This window comes from Alosa sapidissima, chromosome 15 (genome assembly GCF_018492685.1).
Source record: "Alosa sapidissima isolate fAloSap1 chromosome 15, fAloSap1.pri, whole genome shotgun sequence".
NCBI lineage: Eukaryota > Metazoa > Chordata > Actinopteri > Clupeiformes > Clupeidae > Alosa > Alosa sapidissima.
The window spans coordinates 29,963,940-29,987,598 of record NC_055971.1 but is presented as its reverse complement, the minus strand read 5'-3'; the positions used below and the strand labels follow the sequence as shown (position 1 = coordinate 29,987,598).

General features: G+C 44.3%; 1 protein-coding gene across 1 annotated transcript in view; it reads right to left on the bottom strand.

The window, feature by feature from the left end:
* LOC121684053 (spectrin beta chain, non-erythrocytic 4-like) overlaps window positions 1-23,659 on the bottom strand; it is a 93,798-nt gene that overhangs the window by 55,295 nt on the left and 14,844 nt on the right. Inside the window, 14 exon segments of the mRNA XM_042063983.1 lie at window positions 1,074-1,430; window positions 2,917-3,316; window positions 5,655-5,792; window positions 6,769-7,499; window positions 8,747-8,886; window positions 10,288-10,438; window positions 10,933-11,235; window positions 12,656-12,814; window positions 13,734-13,851; window positions 16,733-16,920; window positions 17,490-17,602; window positions 18,049-18,164; window positions 18,439-18,519; window positions 20,381-20,472. Of these exon segments, the coding sequence (XP_041919917.1) occupies window positions 1,074-1,430; window positions 2,917-3,316; window positions 5,655-5,792; window positions 6,769-7,499; window positions 8,747-8,886; window positions 10,288-10,438; window positions 10,933-11,235; window positions 12,656-12,814; window positions 13,734-13,851; window positions 16,733-16,920; window positions 17,490-17,602; window positions 18,049-18,164; window positions 18,439-18,519; window positions 20,381-20,472 (3,087 nt within the window).

The following is a 23,659-nucleotide window of genomic DNA, read 5'->3' as shown; positions in this document are numbered from 1 at the left end:
AATTTCCGCCCCTGCTGAAAGTTGTAAGTCAATGAACCTTTTCCAGACCCACTCTCAATTGAGAAGAGTCTGGTGTCAACGAGACTAATTATATGGATCTTATGTGGAGACTTGCGCTGATGAAAAGTAAAACAAAAAACTACGAAGCCAGACTGGCGTGTAAGACCGAAAGATTACTACCTGCTTAGTACAACTTAAAAATAACATAAAGTACAAATATGATGAATGGGGAGATCAAAGGATTAATTTCAGCAGTACAGTCACAGCTTCAAAAGCAAGCCTTCACCGCTTGATATAATTAAGCCATTAAGCCACTCCAATCACCAAAGACAGGGACCAGGACACAAATGTCCGGATATGAGGGGCCAACACACAAATGTCCGGAGATGACTCCCAGATGTTGGGTCTGCTTTAGCTTCTCCTGTGGCCTGGACCAGGACCTTGCATGAGTTTGATATACACATGACAGACCCCTTTGTCCAGTTTTTACACTAATGAATTCCAGCCCTGCAGATCAGACTCACTGCACTGTGCCTTGGTCCTTTCTCTCCTCCGTCAGAGAGATCAGTGGGTTTATCATGCAACCATTTCTGATGTAGAATGTTTTGTGGCATATTAGTAAAGAAAACTCCCCTTTTTATATTATTTACGGATTTATTGCATTGATGTTGAAGCACAGCTTTTCTTGTACTTATATTTATGTCAAAACCATAGGGTTTTAGTTTTGACATCAACAGCTTCAACAGCTTCAAACTCTTTTGTGCTTTGCTATTACGTAAAGTTTATCTGAAGTAAAATACTTCATTGGCGCATCAGTGGTTCAGTCTCTCTCTCTCGTTCTCTCTCTTTCTCTCTCTCTCTATCTCTATCTCTCACATAGTGAGGAAGGCCTTGGCCTGCTTCACGCATGAACAAGTGAGTTAAAGTAAAAGTTTTATTAAAGTTTAGCTAAAGTAAACATATTGTTACTGTAACGTTGTGCTAAAGTAAAAGTACAATTAAAGTTGAACTAAAATAAAAGTTTCATTGAAGTCTAGCTAAAGTCAAAGTCTTCCTTGGAGCGTCTCTCTCACCTGGTTGTTGAGGAAGGCCTCGGCCTGCTTGACATCGCGCATGAACAGGTGGAAGATGTGCGCCTGGACGAGCACCTCTCGGCGGCTCTCCCACATCTCCAGCAGCTTGTTCCAGCCCACGTCCAGCTTCTGTAGCCACTGCTGCAGCGCGGCATAGGGCAGCGGCGCCTCCTCGGCCTCCAGGAGCTCGCTGACCGCCTGCAGGCGCTCGTAGTCCTCCTCGTAGCGGCCGATCTCCTCCTTGAGCGACGCGTGGCAGTTGATGAGCCGCTCGGCCTCCTCCAGCGTGTTGGGCAGCTCGTCGGCCGCTGCCGCCGTCTGCGTCTGGACCAGCCACGTTAGGAAGGAGTCCAGGTCCTGCGGAGAGAAAGAAACGCATGTTACGCTTCATTCAGCCACGTCAGGAAGGAGTCCAGGTCCTGCGGAGAGAAAGAAACGCATGTTACGCTTCATTCAGCCACGTCAGGAAGGAGTCCAGGTCCTGCGGAGAGAAAGAAACGCATGTTACGCTTCATTCAGCCACGTCAGGAAGGAGTCCAGGTCCTGCGGAGAGAAAGAAACGCATGTTACGCTTCAGAAGAGGGCACGTTTGTACAGTGGAGTTTGGTTATATGTTTATACTTATATTTACCATTTCTGCTGTAAGTGCATGTCGTGTGTGATGTCTGTATGCTACTGAGACCTTGAATTTACCCTTGGGGATCAATAAAGTATCTATCTATCTATCTATCTATCTATCTATCTATCTATCTATCTACATTCCTGACCGCACCTAACGTCCAGGTCATGAGTCTGATGCACATTACCCTTCAGAGGAGAACATGTTCCTAATGTCTAATGTAAGGGGTCTGATATCAAGGGAACACACATAGTAATGTCTGCACATCCTCTAAGGTTCTTTGAATGAAAGGATCTGCTACTTTCATAAATGTAACAGAAATGTAATTCATTAGAAATCACAATGATAACCATGGCATGGAGTTCCATGAGATAACTAATAAACAGTGATAGCCAATAATATAATGGAATTCCTGTGATTTAATGGTAAGCATCAAAGACAGATAGGCTTAGATGATGGGTATCTCTCCATAAGAGGACACTTCTAGGCTCTTGTAGTGAAACACCTCATCCACTCTAAAAGGTGATGTGTCTGTGTGTGCTCAGGGACAACACATTTTGTGTCAATTTCAACACAGCAATTGTGTGGCTGGCTGGGTGAAAGACAGTTTAAAATACAGTTTTTTCTGTTAGATAGCTAAAATTTATCTTTAACCTTTCACCCAGCCACACATACAGTACAATAATCTACTTACAGAAGAGATAAAGTTAGAACACACATGTAAACACAATAAAAATAAAGTTAAAACACACATGTAAACACAATAAAGATAAAGTTAGAACACAGAGATGTGAACACAATAAAGATAAAGTTAGAACACACAGATGTGAACACAATAAAGATAAAGTTAGAACACACAGATGTGAACACAATAAAGATAAAGTTAGAACACACAGATGTGAACACAATAAAGATAAAGTTGTGACACACATGTGAACACAATAAAGATAAAGTTGTGACACACATGTGAACACAATAAAGATAAAGTTAAAACACACATGTAAACACAATAAAGATAAAGTTAGAACACACACATGTGCACACAATAAAGATAAAGTTAGAACACACACATGTAAACACAATAAAGATAAAGTTGTGACACACATGTGAACACAATAAAGATAAAGTTAGAACACACACATGTGAACACAATAAAGATAAAGTTAGAACACACACATGTGAACACAGTCCTCGTAAGAACGCATGTAAAGGTGATCTGCTGACCTGGATGAACTGCTGTAGCCGCCCCGCCACGGTCAGCGAGTCCTCGCAGCCCTGCAGCGTCCTCTTGAGCTCCTCCCACTCCAGGCTGATGCCCTCGAAGGGCACGAGCACCTCAACGGCCTTGTCCGGGTGCGCGGTGGCCAGCTCCTCGGCCTCCTGCTGCAGGTGCAGCAGCTTGGGCTCCAGCACGGAGAGAGCGCCCTCCATGGTGGAGAGGCGGCGCTGCAAGGCCAGCACGCTGCCCAGGTCGCTGCCCACGTACTGCGTGGCGTCGATGGCCTTGCGCTTGTCCTGGATCTGCGACTTGATCTCAGCGCACTCCAGCAGGTAGTTCTGGATGCGCAGAACCGAGTCCAGGTGGTCCTTCTTGTGCTCCACCAGTTCCACGATGCGGTTCCACCTTTTTTGGGCACAGAGAACAGAGAACGTTTCACGGCTCTGATATGAGATTATTATCCTGAGGTGCTTGAGTTTACCTGTGATTAGATATGAACTGTGTGTCCATAATTTATGGTAAATTATACAATGGCTAAAGTAAATAGTAGACAGTCTGTAAAGGACACAGCATAATTAACTGTGATTCTCATTTCAAACTAAAAACTAAATATTACTTCTGACAAAAAACTTATCCAAAGATAACCATACAGTACATCTGTAGCACACAAATTTAAGTCAAAACTGATCATAAAAATTGAGGTAGATTTAAAAGTCAGTCAATATTAATACCTTTACCGTAATTTCCCAACTATTAGCCGCGGCTTATACATTCATTTAGTTGTAAATGAATGTTTAACACAAGGGGGCAGTTAATATGGTATTAATATGGTTTTGTTTCTTTTAACTTGCAAAAACATCGTCCTGCGGCTTATACACAATGCGGCTACTACACAGGAAATTACTCTATCACTACAAATTATTACAGCAGGTATATTATTATCTTTTTGTGACGACAGTGACGACCTAAACGCAGGCCGAGGAGGGCACCAGAGAGAGGCATCGGGGTGTGTTAACTTCAGCGCCCCGCGTGGCAGCCCAGATGGTCCTGCCGAGAGATGCCGTCTCTGCCAAGGTCGGAGCACAGACGCCCAACACGGCCTCCCGCACCCGCTCAGTCGTCACACTCCCCTGGCTCAATATGGCCGCCCTGGAGCCCAGCCAGCCAGCCAGCCCGCCACGGGCACTCGCCCGCCACCCAGGCCCGCCGTCGCCACCAGAGCGCCAGAGCAACAGGCACAGGGGGCACTAGAGACGGGCGTCTGAAGGGCTCTCGAGGGTCATCTGCGTCACAGAGACCCAGGCTCCTTCAGATCAGAGGGGACTACGACAGGCTTTTTTTGGTAAGCAGGAAACTCTAAAAATAGGGATACTGAATGTAACAGAATCTGATCTCTTGGGTAAAGTGTATCCATTTCGATATACTGACACCATGTACAAGCGGTTTGTTTCCCCAGCACTGTAGTGTTTATGCATGGGATTCTGAAACGAGTCTGAATGACTACCTTGCACCTAGTCCTATATTCCTGATAGCAGATTTCCATCATCCACCAAGGTCATTTACAACATTAACAATGTCTACACTGAATTTCAATTAAATTGTAATCAATGTCCTGTTATTTTAAAATATTTTTAAAACAATTTGCTTTTCCTTCAAAACCAAAGACGTTTCTAAGTGACCTCCAAGTGCTAAATGGTAGTGTTTAACTATATTTCGGCTTAGTGTAGTGTGTAAATATGACACTGTCTTGTATTGTGTAAGTAAATCTGTCTCACAAGCAATGGACAATCTGCAGCAATCTTTCAATGCATTGCAAAAAGCACTAATTAATCTTAAATTAGTTTTAAATGCAAACAAACTAAATGTATGCTGTTTACAAGGGCAAGGGACATTGATTTTAGTAAACTGCATCTTACCACCTTAAACGACAACAAAATTGAGCAAGTTTCTGTATACAAGTACCTGGGCATCTGGCTTGACGACAAACTGAACTACTCATTTCATACTGATTACCTAGCGAAATAGCTAAGGCAAAAGATTGGTCTCCTTTACAGACACAAAACAAGTCTTCCCATGCCATGCAGAAAAAGGATTGTTGAAGCTGTCTTTTTGCCATTGCTGGATTAAGGAGATGTTATTTATAAGAATGCTACCCTTACTTCTCTTGATACTGTCTATCATTCGGCTATCAGATTTGTAACTGGCTCTGTACATATACAAAGCCATCATGAGTGAACTCCCACCCTACATGTCTTCACTACTACTCTGGCAGTCACATGTCCACCATACCCGCTCTTCTAACCATCTCCAGCTCAGAGTTCCCAATGTTCACTCTGAACTTGTTGTTTTACTTGACCTCTTAACTACGCTTTTACCTCATTGCCATTTATTGGACAAATTGTTATATTTTTATTGTATTTTATTTATCTATTTACTAATTCTTTTATTGTGTGTTTTATTGATATTTTATGAATTCACATACAATGATTTGTTAGTGGCCTACACTGGCCTTATATTTTGATTACTATGTATCTCGGCTACACTGGAAAAGAGGACTGCCCTCAACTGTATTTCCGAGCATGAAATAAAGGTTGAATAAATTAATGAATGAATGAATGAATGAAAATATGACAACACTGGGCTTCATACAGTATGTTTTTCTAAAAGAGTGGTTTGTTTCACCAACACAGCGGTGTTGAGAGAGTGCGGTGCTGTGCTGTGACTGTGTGCTGCTGCAGCGTACCGGCTGTTGAGGTGGTCCTGACAGCCTCTGACCTCAGTGGAACTGGGGTGGCCGTTGTCCAGGAGCTGCTGCACTATTTGATTGACATCCAGTATTCTTCCCATCAGGCTGTTCATTTCCTGGTCGAGGCTCTCGAACCTAACAAGGGTAGCAAGGGGAAGTCTTAATGAGAGGCCCTCAGAATTCAATTAAACCATTCATGAATTGTAAAAAAAACGAGAAAGTTAAAAATGAAAGTGAATGACAGAAACTTAAGAAAATACCATTAGAGTGAAGCGTTTCACATGTTAAATAGCCACGTTAAAGAGCGTCAGTAAATGCATCCAGGGTTCCCACTAAGGCAAATGTAAAATCCCATGACTTTTCTCTGAATTTCCATGACTAATGTACCCTATGTACCGACCAAAGATTCCAGAGAAGCAGCGTAGTGTTCCAGAATTTTGACTTTCTTTGAATTGAGAAATGAATAAAGCAGGAATAGCCACAACCACTCAAGCATGCAGTAATGGAAATAGCCCAGTGAATACCAATCTTGCCTGGAAATATATTTGTATTCATTTATTTTGGCAAGAATATTTGAAACTGTGAAAACAAAATTCCCTGATATTCCATGTCTGGAACAGATTTCCATGATAAAAACAAATCCATGATATTACAAAAATTCCATCCATGACCCGTGGAGCCCTGTGCATCACTACAGGGGTTCTTGACCCCATCAGTGCACGTGACTATGTGATAGTCTTTTATATTACTACCAGAGAGCTACCAGAGACACACTTCACTCCCTGCATACCATATCTCTTACTAGACCCTGTGTTACTGTACCTCTGGTAGAAAACAGATGTTTCTCACAGCAGTGCACAAGAATTCCAACGGAACTGTAATATCCAGTGCCTATGCAAATGGCATAAATCTGTCTGTCTATGTGTCTGTTTATTTTCATTAGTGAGCATTGTGGTGTGTGTGTGTTACCTGTGTGCCACTACCTTCACATCTATCTATCTATCGATTGGTCTGTCTGTCTGTCTGTCTGTGTGTTACCTGTCTGTCTGCATGTGCCACCATCTTCACATCTATCTGTCTGTCTGTCTGTCTGTGTGTCTGCGTGTGTTACCTGTGCGCCACCACCTCGACGTCCTCCAGCCTCTCGGGCACCTCCATCTTGTTGAGCCACTGCTCCTTCTCGTCGATCCAGACCTCGCAGGCGTTGACCTCGCTGAACATGTGGTAGACGGCGAGTGCGTCGTGCAGCCACTGCTGCCGCAGGACGGCCACGTCCACCACCTCGGCGTACAGCTGCTCCACCTCGGCCGTGCGCGCCTGCACCTCCTCCAGCTGCCTGTAGGGCGGCGGCAGCGAGGCGGCGTGCTTGCGCAGGGCGGCGGCGTTGGCGCGGTGCTTCTCCAGGCTCTCGCGCACACACCGGTGCTTCTTCAGCAGCGAGCGCGTGGAGTACTCGTCGTGGCCGAAGTCCTCGCTGGACACCAGCCGGTAGATGTCCTGCAGCCACGCCAGCAGGTCGTCGGACTCGGCGGCGAACTGGAAGAAGTCCAGCGCCTCCTGCAGGTGGCCGAGGCGCAGCGCGGCCTGTTCCTCCAGGCGTTTCCACTCGCCCTTGGCCTCCATGACGCGCTCCTGGATGCCGGCCGTGCCGAAGCTCTTCTGCGTGAGGATCTGCTTGCCCTTCTTCATGGTCTGCTGCAGCAGCGAGCGCCGGCTCAGCAGCTCCCCCGCCAGGCTCTTGTGGTTCTGCAGCAGGCGCAGCACGCTGCTCAGATCCTTGCCGCACGTCTGCGCCGACAGGATGGACGTCTTCTCCCGGATCCACGCCTCCGACTCCTCCAGCTGTCACCATGGCGACACAGTTTTTAAACACTCCTCTCAAACAAGGCACAACAACAGCTGGCTAAACACTGAGCCTGAAGAGAGTGCGATTGTCATCTGCAGTTCACCAGGAAGTTAGTGATCTGTCCCTAACATTTGGAACTCATGCTGTAGTTAAAGGCTGATAACATAAATAAATGTCACTCACCATCTGTCTTGTGTACACTTGATGTTTTGCCTCTACCTACAGTATTTAACTGCCACATGCTTTTACTCATCACATCAGAAGTTACTGTATCTATACCATCTATGCCAACTACATCATCATCAAATTAAAATCTGTTCAAAGATCATTGGGCTACCTGTAGCACAACTCTTCCAGGAAGCCCACAACAAGAGTATGCTTAGGCTGGCCAGATATATTTCCACGGACACATCACATGTTATACGCAGAGAATATCAGCTACTGCCCTCAAACAGGCGCTTTAGAGTTCCTTCTCTCAACCGCAACAGACTCAGATACTCTTGTATACATCAATCAATCATTTTGTTAAACCAGCAACATTAAGATCTAGTGCAATATTTATCCATGGATGCAATGTCTCAAAGTTTGGATGTATTGATGTAGCCTCTTTGTAATATATGTATGCTTTGTCTTCTGTCATGCTTGATACTATCTTTCTCATGTTTGTCTGTTGATACTGTCATGTGTGGCTAAGTTTCATGTTTGTCTGTTGATGCTTTATGTCCTACATCTACATGCCTGTCTATTGATGCTACTATATGTCTTACATGTATGTATTGTTTGTGTCCTTTGTATGCTGTCCTCCTATCCTTAAATGAGCTGCCCAGGGATGCAAAAAGTATTTCAGCACAAACTGACAAATAAAGTTGTATCGTATCGTATGCAAGCTTTTGTAAGGTCAGCCTGACCATCTGTCTAGTCATTCTATTGATTTCTGACAATCTAAAATGTGACACGCCAAATCTGTCATCTGATATTCCTAAAACAGTATTAATCTCTGTATGTTTCTAACTCACCATCGAAGTAAATAAGAAATGTGCCGCATATGAACTGTTCTATTCTGTACGTTATGTATTGGGTACATCCTAAACCAGTGCTCTGATCTGTTCCTGTTGTAAGATGGGAGAATAATGGGAGAGTCTCCTTCTACCTGCTTATGACAGTGTGCGTGTGTGTGTGTGTGTGTGTGTGTGTGTCTGTGTGTGTGTCTGTGTGTGTGTGCGTGTGTGTGTGTGTGTGTCACCTCCTCATAGAAGGCCCAGAGTTGTCTGGACTCCTCCAGCTCGGCACGACGCGTGGACGCCAGCTGCTTCAGCTCCTCCAGGCACGTGCTCACATGGTTGACCCGGTTACAGATGACCTGCGGGTCGCATGGCTGGTAGCCTGCGGAAGACACACACACACACACACACACACACACACACACACACACACACACACACACATACACACACACACAGAGAGCTGATGGGAAACTGGCACAGGCACCGTTCTATTCACCGCAATGGCTACTGTGCCATTCTGGTCAGGCACAGCGGGATGGGGACGAGAGTACACCTGCCCACTGCGTGCGAAGTGCACATGACATGCCACGGGGAGGGGGGGGGGGGGGGGGGGGGGTGGCAGCACTCAGACTCAGGGTGATAACTGCCACATTTTCAGCATGAGTGGAAAATCAGCCACCGTCAGCTGTGAGCACTTAAGGTTCGTAAGACACATGCTTGCCATCTTGTGGCGGACCTACAGTAAAGATTTACACTGGAATAAAAATCACTAACTTTACCCTAGGATCTTTTACAATGTAAAAATATGGCCATCGTCTTATTTACATATTTTATCCAATTTATCAGTTTTTTGACCAAACAGGATACTTCGCATGCTTATAAAATGAAAACAGATTTTTTTTGTTTTTACAAAGCCACTTTTTGTTGTTAAAAAGTAAAAAAAAAAATTCAAAAGAACAGGTTTTAGACTCAGCACATAATGCGATTCATACAACACCAAAGCTCCTACTGTACCACTAAACAGGATGGAACAGAATGGTCTCATAATTCCAGAACTGTCTGTTTGAACTCTAGAGTGCTCCATATGTAGACATGGTTATAGAACTCTGTTTGAACTCTAGAGTGCTCCATATGTAGACACGGCTACAGAAGCTCCAGAGCCGTTGCTGTTGTGAGCCTTAAGTGCGGTATCAGCCCAATGTGCTAATAGCAGTAATTAGAGTGGAGGGTGGGATGGGTGTCTTATACAAAATGTCTTAATTACACACAGACTAAACACAGGCAGTGCTAGTGTGGCAGACTAGGAGGCTTGTTGACTTATGCTTTCATCTGCTCTTGGGGTCAGTGGATTTGCTTTACAGCCAAACAAAACAATACAACTATCAAATCATAAACAAACAACAAAACATCACACAGGATGACTCCCCTGAATGCATACCTGGCACCTGGTCCTGGATTCCTAATGGTAGATTTCTTTTCAGTCATCCGCCATAGTCATTTCCAACATGAACCATTTCTTCACTGTATTTGTTTTTTAATTTGATGTTATTTTAATGGACAAATAATAAACTTTTCCTTCAAAAAGGGGGCATTCCTAAGTGACCCCCAGCTTCTGAACTGTAGTGTATAACTATATATAACTTATACAGGGGCAATCTAAAGACCCTGTTGCCCAGGGGGCTTCATGTGCTTTACTATACAGGGGCAATCTGAGGACTCTGTTGCCCAGCGAGCTTCATGTGCTTTACTACAGGGGCAATCTGAGGACCGCAGCACTCACCTTCGATGGTGGTGAACTTGAGGGCCACAGTGTTCAGGGTCTGCACTCTCTCGGCCTGCACTGAGATGTCGGCCTCCTGAAGGCTGTGCTTCTGCAGCAGGTCGTCCACCTCCAGCAGGTGTTTCCCAAAGTCTTTAGACAGCAGTTGGATCTGAGGGATAGATGGAGGGAGAGAGGGAGAAAGGGAAGGAGAGGGAGAGGGAGGGAGAAAAGGAGAGCGGGAGAAAGGAGACAGATTCAGTCTCACAAGGGGTCAGTCTCACAAATCGAGTCTTTTGCTTGAGACTTTCATTCAAAGCAATGCAAAATAAACAGTTACGTTTGCTTATTGTTTGTCCATAACATACTGAGCGACACAAAAGTATTCCTTTGGGATATGACTGTAAGTCAAATTTTGGAAATCTAGACATTAAGTCTAGAGTGGTTCTATCAAATAGATTTACTTGTTGGTATTTGGTCCAATAATAGTTTATAAACATGAAGAATGTGTGTGACATATCTAAATCCATTGACAGAAAGTCAGAAAGGAGCTTTCTCACAATGTCATAGATCTCCCCCACCACTACCACCACACACAACCACACTTAAAATGTCAGTGTTATTCAGGCAGACCACAGACCACCACTGAGGCCCTGCTGTTGGTACCTGTATCTCCTCCATCCAGTCGATCATGTAGACCATGTCCTGGAAGGTCTTCTGCAGGGCCAGGTTCTTCTCCAGCCGCGTCTTGCGGCCCACCACCAGCTCCTTGAGCAGCTTCCACTGGCCCAGGATGTTCTCCTTGCGGGCGGAGATCCGTCGGATGTCGTAGTAGCCCTCGGCTTCCATCTCGGCTGCCAGCTCGACCACCACACTGATGCGGTCCTCGTAGGACGAGATGTCCGCCTCGATGGCCTCATGCTTCTTCATGGCTGCCTCCACCGCTGGCAGGTCGTAGCCAAAGTTGTCCTGAAGAGACAAGTCAAGTGCTCTTACCCGTTCAAAATCAGACCAAAGTACACATAAATGGAGGGATCTCATCAGTAAACTCATTACAAAAATGAGATAATCGAATGTTATGTAAGCTTGGAAATCCATCGCATTCACTCACTGTAACTCACTGTTCTTATTCTTCTTGCTAACTGCATTTCATTGGCTCTGTACCTGTACTCTGCTAAATGACAATAAAGTTGAATCTAATCTAATCTAATCTAATTATTCAAAGATTATTTTTTATTCTCAAAGTCTTAACAAATGTCTCATTCATGGAGTGTCATCATTACAGTTGAGTGTTTACTCTTGCAGTCACAGTGCAGGTTGAATGCGGCATGTCCCCAGACTCAACACTGGGTAGCATGACAATTAAATTGACACAATTAAAGAAATAGGTGTGGTCTGGCGCATGATCCAAAAATCGGTATCTTACAACCTCTAAAAATCATTACACCACTGACCAAGAAAGACCTAGTCTATAGAGAAAGGCGCATATAAAGCACAGCTGAAGATGCACTGTCACAAGATGTAAGCAGCTCTTAGCAACAAGTTCCAAACAACTCATCTGCAGGATAAATATCGTTAGGAGTTTTATTCAGTCATTCAAACATTATTTGGGGTAAGTGTTGCTTTTTTCAGGCAATATTTTCGATTATAACCCCTTGTCAGTCAATGGTGAAAGTAAATAACTGTGTAAAACTGTTTTGTCGTTACCTATTGTATGAGACCATGGTGAAGTTAGTTTCACTTTGCCTATGAGCTCAAATAAGATGCAAGTGCAGATGCATGTAGACTATACTCTGCTAGTCACACACAGGTTTTAGTAAAGCAAGGTTTAGTGGAATCCCTGTGAATCCCGGTCTTGTGCGCAAACAGATTCCTTCAAATGTGCTGCCTGTCAAAATATTGACACGCTGTTTGATATTGCACTGCTTGCTCTTAAAAGGAATGACAAATGTCACTCTCATTGGTTTGAAGGATGTTGCACCCAAAACACACCCATGACTGATTAAGACACATAAGAACAAACCTATTGAACAATGCGCCTGGCCTCTGATCACAATATCACACCTTTAAATTAGCGAATGTGGACTGGACACACTTTAAACCTTGCATCTCTGACCAGTCGTTTTAGATCGCTAAAACAGAGCCCTAAGACTTTGAATGAGATTTTATCAGCATCACATTTACCACATGCTCACAACTTCCTACTCTCCTGCTCCAACTCCTGCAGTGCCACTCACCTGTGTGACTACTTCCTACTCTCCTGCAGTGCACTCACCTGTGTGACTACTACCTACTCTCCTGCAGTGCACTCACCTGTGTGACTACTACCTACTCTCCTGCAGCGCACTCACCTGTGTGACTACTACCTACTCTCCTGCAGTGCACTCACCTGTGAGACTAGCCGCTGGTTCTCATTAAGCCACGCTTGGCGCATGGTGGTCTTGTGGTCAAAGCGCTGCGCCTGCAGCTCCAGTTTCTCCTGGCGAATCAGCTCCGTCCTCAAGGCCACGCCCCTCTCATGCTCCGCCTTCTCAAGCCTCTCCCACGCCTGCCAGGACGGAGAGCACAGAGGTGAAAGGTGAAAGGTGAAAGGTGAAAGGTCATTCATGAGCACAGGTCAGAGCTGCTGATCACACAGGTTGTCCTAACTGCATGTGCAGCGTGTGTCTGGCTGTCATGTAGCAGTGAACGCTCTCTGTCCACACTGAATCTGCTAAAGGTGCTCTAAGCGATGTTGGGTAACATCATTTCAGAGAGCTAGCTCGCTACTCGCTCCCGCTCCCTCCAGTGCAATTGAAACTCTCCTAATCACGCATCTTGTGACTGGAACAGTTTGCTATGTTTTTATGGTCCAGGCTGGACCAAGTTGTTTTTGTTGCCGTTTCTGGAGCCTGGGCTGTCCACAGAGACCACGTTTTTTTACAGTATATTCAATGCACAGGCAGCTAGCGGATGGTGAGGTGATGTTTGCTGTATGTGACAAAAAAATGTTTCGCTCAGAAACCGCTTAACATCACTTAGAGCACCTTTAAATATGCCATTCTATTGCGGCAATGTTTACCCTTTACTATGGCACGTAGTTAGCACAGGGTTTAGCATGTAGTTAGGAAACGGTGTTAAGCATGTAGTTAGGACACGGTGTTTAGCATGTAGTTAGGACACGGTGTTAAGCATGTAGTTAGGACACGGTGTTAAGCATGTAGTTAGGACACAGTGTTAAGCATGTAGTTAGGACACGGTGTTAAGCATGTAGTTAGGACACAGTGTTCAACATGTAGTTAGGACACGGCGTTAAGCAAGGTTACCAAGACTGTGCAATAAAACAACCTTACAGTAAAATACGTAACAAATAAGCTATCAAGAGCTTAACACACAATGACAGTGATTCAATTGTGCCCAACAGCATTAAATTCCTATTACACTAAGTGAATCCCTTTCAAATCGGGTTGGCGAGTTTGTTTGGTCACCTTGTTGATGTCCGAGATGAGCTTCCCTTCGTGAGGCACGTATGGCTTCTGGTTGTTGGCTCTGAGCTTACTTTGGATGGTGAAGAGGAGCACCTCCAGGTTACCTTTCTCCTGGAATCTGCAGATACACACACACACACACACACACACACACACACACACACACACACACACACACACGTACACATACACACACATAATCAGACAACAGAGAATTGAAACATGAGAGAAGTTTCAAGAGTTGCAGGTTTAGAGATTAGAAATTACAGTCTTTTCAAGTTATTTCTGTAACAGAAGAGCTATCCATGACGAGCAGTTTGACAATGCTAGCAAAACCATGTATATATATATATATATATATATATATATATATATATATATATATATATATGTATATATATATATATACACACAGTATACGTGTATGTGTGTGTGCGTGTGTGTGTGTGTGTGTGTGTGTGTGTGTGTGTGTGTGTGTGTGTGTGTGTGCATGTGTGTGCGTGTGTGTGTCTGTGTGTGTACGGTAGCATTGCTGACAAAGAGTTTAAAACTAGTGTCTCTGCCGAAGTGTCAGGATGATGTGTCACCATGGAGCATATGCCATTGCTTATGTAAGAGACCAGGGCTGCCTCTAGACCCAGAGAGCCTGATACTCAGGGCTTCAGATCCCAGCAGGGACTGCAGCCGGCCACGGACCACGCCTGGCCCAGATCTGGCACACATCTGGCAGCTCGCTATGGACCAGAGGTGTGGTGGCAAACATTCAAAGGCAAACATTCATGAATGTTTTTTTATACAGTTTGTTTGCTTAGAGTACACTGTGAATGTTTCCAAACAACAACGGTCTAAAGGAGGTAGTTCTCAGCAAATAAACATGGACGCTGGACTGAGAGCTGCTGTTTAAAACAAACAATTCTGGAATGTTTGCAAAGACAACATGAACCTTCACTCAAACATTCACTGATCTATTCTGGGTGAGCTCTGATGTACAGTATGTCACAATACTTTCAGGAGGGAGAGGAGAAGGCTCAGATAAGCAAGTCATGAACTACACATGATATCAACACAAGGTAACGCTACCTCAGATAGGCAAGTCATATGAACTACACATGCTATCAACACAAGGTAACGCTACCTCAGATGCACCAGGAAAATAAGGTGTTGTGGTAAATTCTTTCTCAAAGATCTCCAAGTTAACCTCACACACACACCACACCATTTTGTACAGCATGAGAAGGAGAATTTATAGTCACAGTCCCTATGACTCCCACACTGCACTTGCACTACTCTTACAAATAGTCAAGTGAAATCAGGCTTCGCAGGTCTAATCGGTCCTGATGTTTAAATGGTCTAGACGCGCACAGACTTCTGCTGAAAAGGGCGGAGGAGGCCTCAGGGCTGAGCGGCGCTTCAGACTGGGAGAGAGGCCTCTCAACACGGAGGCAGAGCAGGACTGCGGGGGGGCTGTGGGATCAACACAGCGATATACACATACATATATGAGGGGAGTGGCAACGGAATAGGGGGGGGGGGGGGGGGGGGGGGGGATGGCTTCAGAGAGGAAATATAATATTTTTCACAAATACAGTGAAAAGTCACAGACCTGTCTGTGGGGTGAGTCCCTGTCTCAAGCCTGCTTATCGCGGGTGTGGTAGAGAAGCGATTGGTCGATCCAGGTTTGATTCCCGAACCGCCATCGTGAGTCAGTGTTAGATAAAAACATCTGCTAAAAATCAGTCAACTTTAACTTTACCTTCTGTGTCACCACAACTTTGACTATTTATGATGTGACTATCTGAAAACTAGATGTGACTAGATGTAATCTGTGTAAAGTGTTTATCGTTCTACTTCTCAGGATCTGGCCTGATTTGACAAAACATCTGCTAACTTTGAGACCATGGCTCTCCAAAACTGAATGTCAACTAATGGTAATCAACCAGTGAGTACCCACCAACTGAGCTCTCGAGGGTCTGACTAACACGCTCCAGCCGGATGCTTCCCTAGAGACCACAACAAGGTGAAATCAAGCTGAACATGTACCCTTGATCACCATGACAACCTGCTGAAGGGCCACACGCTGAGAGGCAAACTCGGTGTGACTCAACACTCCTCACAGAGGTCACAGAGACCCAGTTTACTCTTGAAAATGCATCTTGGCCGATCGAATCAACGAGTGGACAGTGCCAAGCACAAGGGTAAACAACCACCAAGACACATTGTTATCACTCACACCACTTGCCAAAGTGGACTGGGATGCATTTGACCACACATCTTCAGTAGTGTAAACACTAATGTGCCCTGATATGTCCCTATAAATATAGAAAAGAATGCACACCCTCCGAGGTGCTGGCAAGGGAAAATAAACTAAGAAAAACCAGGTTTTTCCCTGATATGTCCCTAACAAGGAGACGGCTAGTGGAAGTGATGTAACGAAATCTGACCACAAGTGAAGGCGAATGATAGACACATGTGTAAACCATGATGTGTCTTGGCCAGTGTTTCCCATACATTGACTTATTTGTGGCGGCCCAATCAACATTGACCACCACACAATGATTTTCCAGGTTGTACTAAATTGTGCTTAAATCTGGTTAGCATCATAGCCACGCTGTGCTAATTTGTTAAAAACTGTTGCATTCAAGTTAATTCTGCAAACCAACCACCACAAATGGAATTCAATTCTCTGGGAAACACTGCTTGGCTATACAAGCTCTCACAGACTTGCAAATGTCTAAGAAACATCTCAGAGATGTCTTAGTCAGAGATGTCTTACAAAAGTGTTAGTGATGTCTTAGAAACATCTCAGAGATGTCTTAGAAAAAAGGCTCAGAGATGTCTTAGAAAAAAGGCTGAGATGTCTTAGAAACATCTCAGAGTTATCTTAGTAAAGTCTCAGAGATGCATTACAAAAGTGTTAGTGATGTCTTAGAAACATTTCAGAGATGTATTAGAAAAGTCTCAGAGACATTCCGAAGACGTCCCAGAGCTGTCTGACGTACTTGATGGGCTTCTCGATGGTGCAGTAGGTGGTGAAGGCCTGGAGTTGCTGCTGGACACCGGTGAGCGAGTTGGCAAACTTCTGGTTGCTGATTATGCTGATGGTCTTCTCGATCCACTCTAACAGTTCCGACGCCAGCTCCTCGTATCGCTCGATGATCTTCTCCGCCTCAATGGCGTTGTCCAGGACCTAAGGTCACAATCAGAGCGACAATTCAGGAGAAGCTTTGTTAACCTTAAAGCTGCAATTGGCAAGATTTGTTTGACCATATTCACTGAAACCGACACTATGCTCCAACAGAAAAACATAAATCAGCCGGTTTTTAGAAAGAAACCGGTACTTCTACCTCCACCTAGAGCCTGTTATTTGTTTTGCAAAAATCCACAGCTCCCGGTTCTTCTGGTCCAATCAGAGCAGGGCTGTGTGAGATCTGACTGTCAATCACAGTCTGGTGCAGTCTGGTACGCACTGACGAGCACAAACTCGATGAGAGGGTGCTCAGTGGTAGTGCGGGAGGGGCATGACAGTTGTAACCATTCAAAATTTTGGCTATGTCCCCTCAATCTGTCAGACTTGCCAACTGCAGCTTTAAAAAGAGACTACATCTCATCATAGCCAAAAAGACACTCTGGCCACCCCCTCCCCCCCCCCCACACACACACAAAAAAACACAGAAATAAGATGTAAGACTATGCACTGATATGCCATAGTTATTTGGGACATGTGGATATTAAAGGATCACTCTTCGTTCCTCTTACCTTGCCTATCCTTTTCCCCTCTACAATAAGGGCCTTCATCTTGGAGAAGTAGTGGTAGAAGGACACCACATAGGTTATGATGGACTTCTCGTCCGGGTTCTCCGTGTTCACGTCTGGGTTTGGACAGGTGTGTGATGGGAGGGAGAAGGGAGCGAGGAGAGTTAGATCGAGGAAACAAGCAAGCTGCTGTCAAAATACTGCAATCTGCCTAATCTCATAACATTTTGGAATCAGGGGTGGCCCTGGAAATTCTCTTGTAAACTCGTTCATCTTCTCCGTCTTTTTTCAATTGGGGTTTCTACAAAACGGTCCTTGACAAGAGAGAAATGTTTGTCATTAGGGATCACTTTTTTGAGATAACTTTTGAGAATGATAAAAAGCTGACAGCCAATCAGAATCCATCACATTTTAGACATCACATTCATCAACACCAGGAGAGACTTTCCTTATCATTGGTCAGTGTGTACGTACTTATTCTCATAGTTAAGATAGCTTTATGGTTATCGCTCGTGGTGTGAATGGCCCTTAATACTATCGAGCTGATCCATTTGACGATTACCTTCAGGGTCCAGGAGCTTGGTGAGGCCAAGGTTCTGTTCTGCGACGTTGAAGGCTTGCTGGAGGTTGTGAGTGGCGTTAGACCTGGCCAGCTTATGGAACTCGATTAAATCAGGTCTGGAAACATGACAACGAATCTGTCTCAGGCAACTCTCAGGCGTAATGTTAAAGCATAGATAGGCCTTCAATATGTATGGTGTTACATGGATGTAATCTTATTTGTGTCAGTATGTGCTTTTGTTCTGAAGTAGAACAACAGTGGGATATGAGGGCATGGTTTGGAGCAGTGCCATTGTCAGTCAGTGTCCAACTCTATGCAGAAATAACCACAGATTACGGAACATGTGTGTGTGTGTGTAATATGAGTGTGTGTGTGTGTGTCGCAGCTGACCTGTGCCTGTGAATGAGTGCATTGAAAGCCAGGCCATCCCTCCAGCAGGTGGTGAAGTTATGAATGTTCACCTCAGGGTACCTGTGCAAAACCACACACAACTTTCTTTATTATCATGGCACACACACACCCACACACACACACGTGCACATACACAACCTTTTTTAGAAAATAAATATATATATTTTTGGGGGGCGTTTATGTCTTTAATCTTGACAGGAAGCAAGTGGGTGAGAGAGAGGTGGAGTGGGATCGGAAAATGGGCCGGACTTGAACCCGGGTCTCTGTGGACACGTCGATCCAAGTATGGTACGGGCTTTGTGACCAGTTGTGCCACAGCACCCCCCAGCACACACATAACCTTTGGCCACTTTTCTACTACACACACACAACCTTTGAACTCTGTTCTACTGGAAGGCTTTGCACAATGGTCATATCGCTAAACATCAGCTACATATCTCTATACCTACAAGAAATCAATTACACCTCCCTTTGGCATGTTAAAGGCTAATACACAGGCATTAATACCATAGCTGTGGAACTCAAATTTTGTTTTCTACGGGGACTTTTAAGTAAACACACACTGATCATGACAGCTGTTACTGTAGACATTTGTCATTGATTACTGGGGAGTTGATCGTTAAAAGCACACTGCACTGGGAATCAGCCCAAGGCTCCACTAAGGCTGTCCCCTCTGTTTTCTAGTTGATTTATGGCATGTACAGTAGTGCAGAGCTGCAATAAACAAATCTCCACTGCATGTTAGCTCTGTCAAATGAGTGTGCTGTCAGACGGCGCCTTGTGTCTCTTGTAGGCCATGTCACTGAAGTAGGAGAGCAAAAGACTTCCAATGAGCTGTCTGTCAAAACATCACCTCTATAATGCTGTGTGTTGATGAATATGAGCATATCTTAACATATTACATTCTTGAGTCTGGGAAAAGCACACGGAAAGTATAAAGTAATTTCCTGTGTATTAGCCGCATTGTGTATAAACCTCATTACAGTGTTTTATGCAAGTTAAAAAAAAAACGTATTAATACCACATTAACTAACCCCTGTGTACTAACCTCATGGTTGAAGAAACTTAGCAAAATCAATCGCGGCTAATAGTTGGCAAATTACGGTACAGATAGTATACTACCATCTTGCACACTGTGGCAGTTACAGAGGCAGGGTACCTAGACTCTGAGAGAAGAGCACCCTGGAGAGAGTGCCTATGCCTTATGCAACACTGTGCTTAGTCCATCTGGACAGCATGCTATGGCATACAGCAGGGATTCCCAAACTGTGGTACACGCGAGCTGCCACTAGGGGGCACATGAGAGGAAAAGGGCAATGTCGGAAAGGTGTTAAAAATGATTTGGTTTTCCAAATCTTAAGCCTATGTTCTCTTTGTTCTTTATGTTTCATAATGTTGTTCTCCGCACTGTTTTTTTTAGTGTGAGAGACTCATAAACCAGTTGCACATTTTGATTTTGTTATTTGTTACCATGTAGGGTGGCTAATTAAACATGATGCCTGGAATGCGTCAACAGAACATACGTTTTTATGTGTCGGATGGTGGGGGCATGTGAGCCGAGTCAAGATGTAGGTGGTGGTACGCAGGAAAAATAAGTTTAAGAACCACAGGTATAGAGTATTCTGGGATTGATGCAATGTATTTGTACTACACTATTGCAGACTCTATGACTACTGCAGAGAGCATCTGGCTCGCATACTAGTGCAGCACAACATAATGTAGATATACTGTAGCATAACCATAACCAGAGACAGTGTTTTATATATGTACATATGTACGTTATCATATGAGACAGTTTCTTATATATGTATATGCATATGTATGTAACAGTATATACAGTAGTCTCATGTGGCTGATATTCAGACACACTGCTGGGCGTGGTTCAGGCGGTGACGTAGGCACTGCCGCCCGTGGGTCTTACCCTGCTGTTTTCATCTGGCACCACAGCAGAAGGGCGTCCTTGGCTGACCGCGTCTCTCTGTTGTCCTCTGTCTCAATTTTGATCACCTGGATCTGAACCGGAGAGGGAGAGAAACATGGAGCAGGCAGGTGAACAGGGGCGGGCAAGGGGAGCGGTCAATACAGATGAAATCAACATGCTCTTCCCTGACGTGATCAAAGAGAAAGAGCTGAAAAATGCCATGGTCAGCACTCATAAACAAGTATTGTTATTTAGTATCGGGTTATTAGTATTGTTATTTTTTCACAAGGCGGAAAAAGGACAAGGCTCGTAGTCTGGATATGGCCACCACAACTATGGCGTGAAGAACAATGCACAGTGCACAATTACTGTTCAACAAAAAACGAAATCAGTAGCTGACATGGGATTGATGAGTGAGTTTATAATATAGTAATTCTGTAATATGAGGACAAAATGAGAAAAGCAGCTAATAGGATTATTTGACCCCAGCACTGTTACCATGGCACCTCGCTGCTGTGTGCACCTCAACATACTGACGCAGGCATGTCAATCTGACTGATCCCTTCAGCTTACAGTCACTCCTCCCAAAGCTCAGCTCTGCCCATCACTCACTCTCACACACCCTGAGGAGAGCTTAATGAACAACACCACGGGCTAGATAACATGTGTGAGTGTGGCTCTCTAGCATGTGCATACTGTACGTAGGGATTACTCACTGGTGTGTGTGTGTGTGTGTATGTGTGTGCGCGCGTGTGTGTGTGTGTGTGTGTGTGTGTGTGTTTGTGTTACTTGAGTGAGTGTGTGTGCATGTGTGCATCTATGAGCATCTTTCCATGTGTATTTCTTTTCAGTGAGTAAATGTGGTTTGCTCTGTCTGACAGGTTGTGACGCAAGGCGACTACAATCCTAACTCGTCCTCATCAAAGATGGCAACCATTGGTGTGATCGCGTCAAGTCGTCCTCATCAAAAAAGGCAACCATTGGTGCGATCACGTCAGTGTGATGTAATGCAGATTAATAGGAGGCCCAGTATGGCGGGCACAACCTCTCCAGTGGTGATGGTGCCGGCTCCGTGCCAGACCCAGGCCGGACCTGAGCCAGATCCTAAGTGTGCCTACTAGTCAGAGAATATGACTGGTGACCAAAGGTTGGTGACACAAAATCGCTGCCCACTGCTCCAGATGCTTGTGTGTGCTCACCATTACAAAATGAGGAATAACAGTCAAGTTACTATGCAGAGGAAACAATAAATACTACTATGCAGAGACCTTAGGAAACAATAAATATCACAACAATAAATACTGAGGAGACCTTAGGTAACAATAAATACTATGACAATAAATACTCCAACCAGAGGATGAGCGTGCAGAAGTACTAGTCAAGTGTATGGAGGGAGGTAGTAGTAGAAGGAGGAGGTGGAGGTAGAATGAGGGAAGAATGGAAGTGTGTCTGAACCAGAGAGGAATGCTACATACTCAAGTGACTTCACAGGTTAAACCAGCTCATGCTAACTGTCTAAACCAGAGAGGAATGCTACATACTCAAGTGACTTCACAGGTTAAACCAGCTCATGCTAACTGTCTAAACCAGATACCACATACTCAAGTGACTTAACAGGTTAAACCAGCTCATGCTAACTGTCTAAACCAGAGAGGAATGCTACATACTCAAGTGACTTCACAGGTTAAACCAGCTCATGCTAACTGTCTGAACCAGAGAGGAATGCTACATACTCAAGTGACTTCACAGGTTACTGTAAACCAGCTCATGCTAACTGTCTAAACCAGAGAGGAATGCTACATACTCAAGTGACTTCACAGGTTACTGTAAACCAGCTCATGCTAACTGTCTAAACCAGAGAGGAATGCTACATACTCAAGTGACTTCACAGGTTAAACCAGCTCATGCTAACTGTCTGAACCAGAGAGGAATGCTACATACTCAAGTGACTTCACAGGTTACTGTAAACCAGCTCATGCTAACTGTCTAAACCAGAGAGGAATGCTACATACTCAAGTGACTTCACAGGTTAAACCAGCTCATGCTAACTGTCTAAACCAGAGAGAAATGCTACATACTCAAGTGACTTCACAGGTTAAACCAGCTCATGCTAACTGTCTAAACCAGATACCACATACTCAAGTGACTTAACAGGTTAAACCAGCTCATGCTAACTGTCTAAACCAGAGAGGAATGCTACATACTCAAGTGACTTCACAGGTTAAACCAGCTCATGCTAACTGTCTGAACCAGAGAGGAATGCTACATACTCAAGTGACTTCACAGGTTACTGTAAACCAGCTCATGCTAACTGTCTAAACCAGAGAGGAATGCTACATACTCAAGTGACTTCACAGGTTACTGTAAACCAGCTCATGCTAACTGTCTAAACCAGAGAGGAATGCTACATACTCAAGTGACTTCACAGGTTACTGTAAACCAGCTCATGCTAACTGTCTAAACCAGAGAGGAATGCTACATACTCAAGTGACTTCACAGGTTAAACCAGCTCATGCTAACTGTCTAAACCAGAGCGGAATATGCAACATTCTTTATTCTTTCTTTATTCTTTATTTCAAGGATAGCCCCTTGAGATATACCATCTCATTTTCGAGGGGGTCCTTAAACTCAAGTGACTTCACAGGTTAAACCAGCTCATGCTAACTGTCTTATAGCTTTACAGTGGCATCATGAAGAGTTCAGCACAACATTACTTTGAGCTACCGTGTCGATACTGACACTGTTACAAAGAAAACTGTTCATTTGTAAAAACAGTCTGACAGTGATAAGGCACAGAAATTGTGATATGTAATTCAATCAACTCTGATCTACATGACACCAGATAATCTACAATGCCTCTGAGGCTACTAAAATATGCACCACAGGCTATTGCTATCATTAATCTATGCTCAATCAATACATACCACCCTCGCAGATGCTATTGCTAAATATATCTCAGCATGAAGACTAAAGTCACCTATTCATCTGAAGGAAGATTCCATTACAAAGGATCTCAGAAGAAGCATCTATTCTCCAAGCCTGACCCCATGCTATGTGGAGCTTACGGAGTAGATCATGTGACTTTAAGGCAAACAACAGTGTATCTATTGTTTGCAAGAGTTAGATGTGAGCTTTCATTGGTTCTATTTCCTCCTTATCCTCATCTTACCTTTTGCCTTTCATCCCTCTGTTTCCCTTCATCCCTTCTTTCAGTCTACTCATTTTGTTCCTCTCACTATGTCTGCCTCTCTCCCCCTCTCTCTCTTTCTAGCTCTCTCT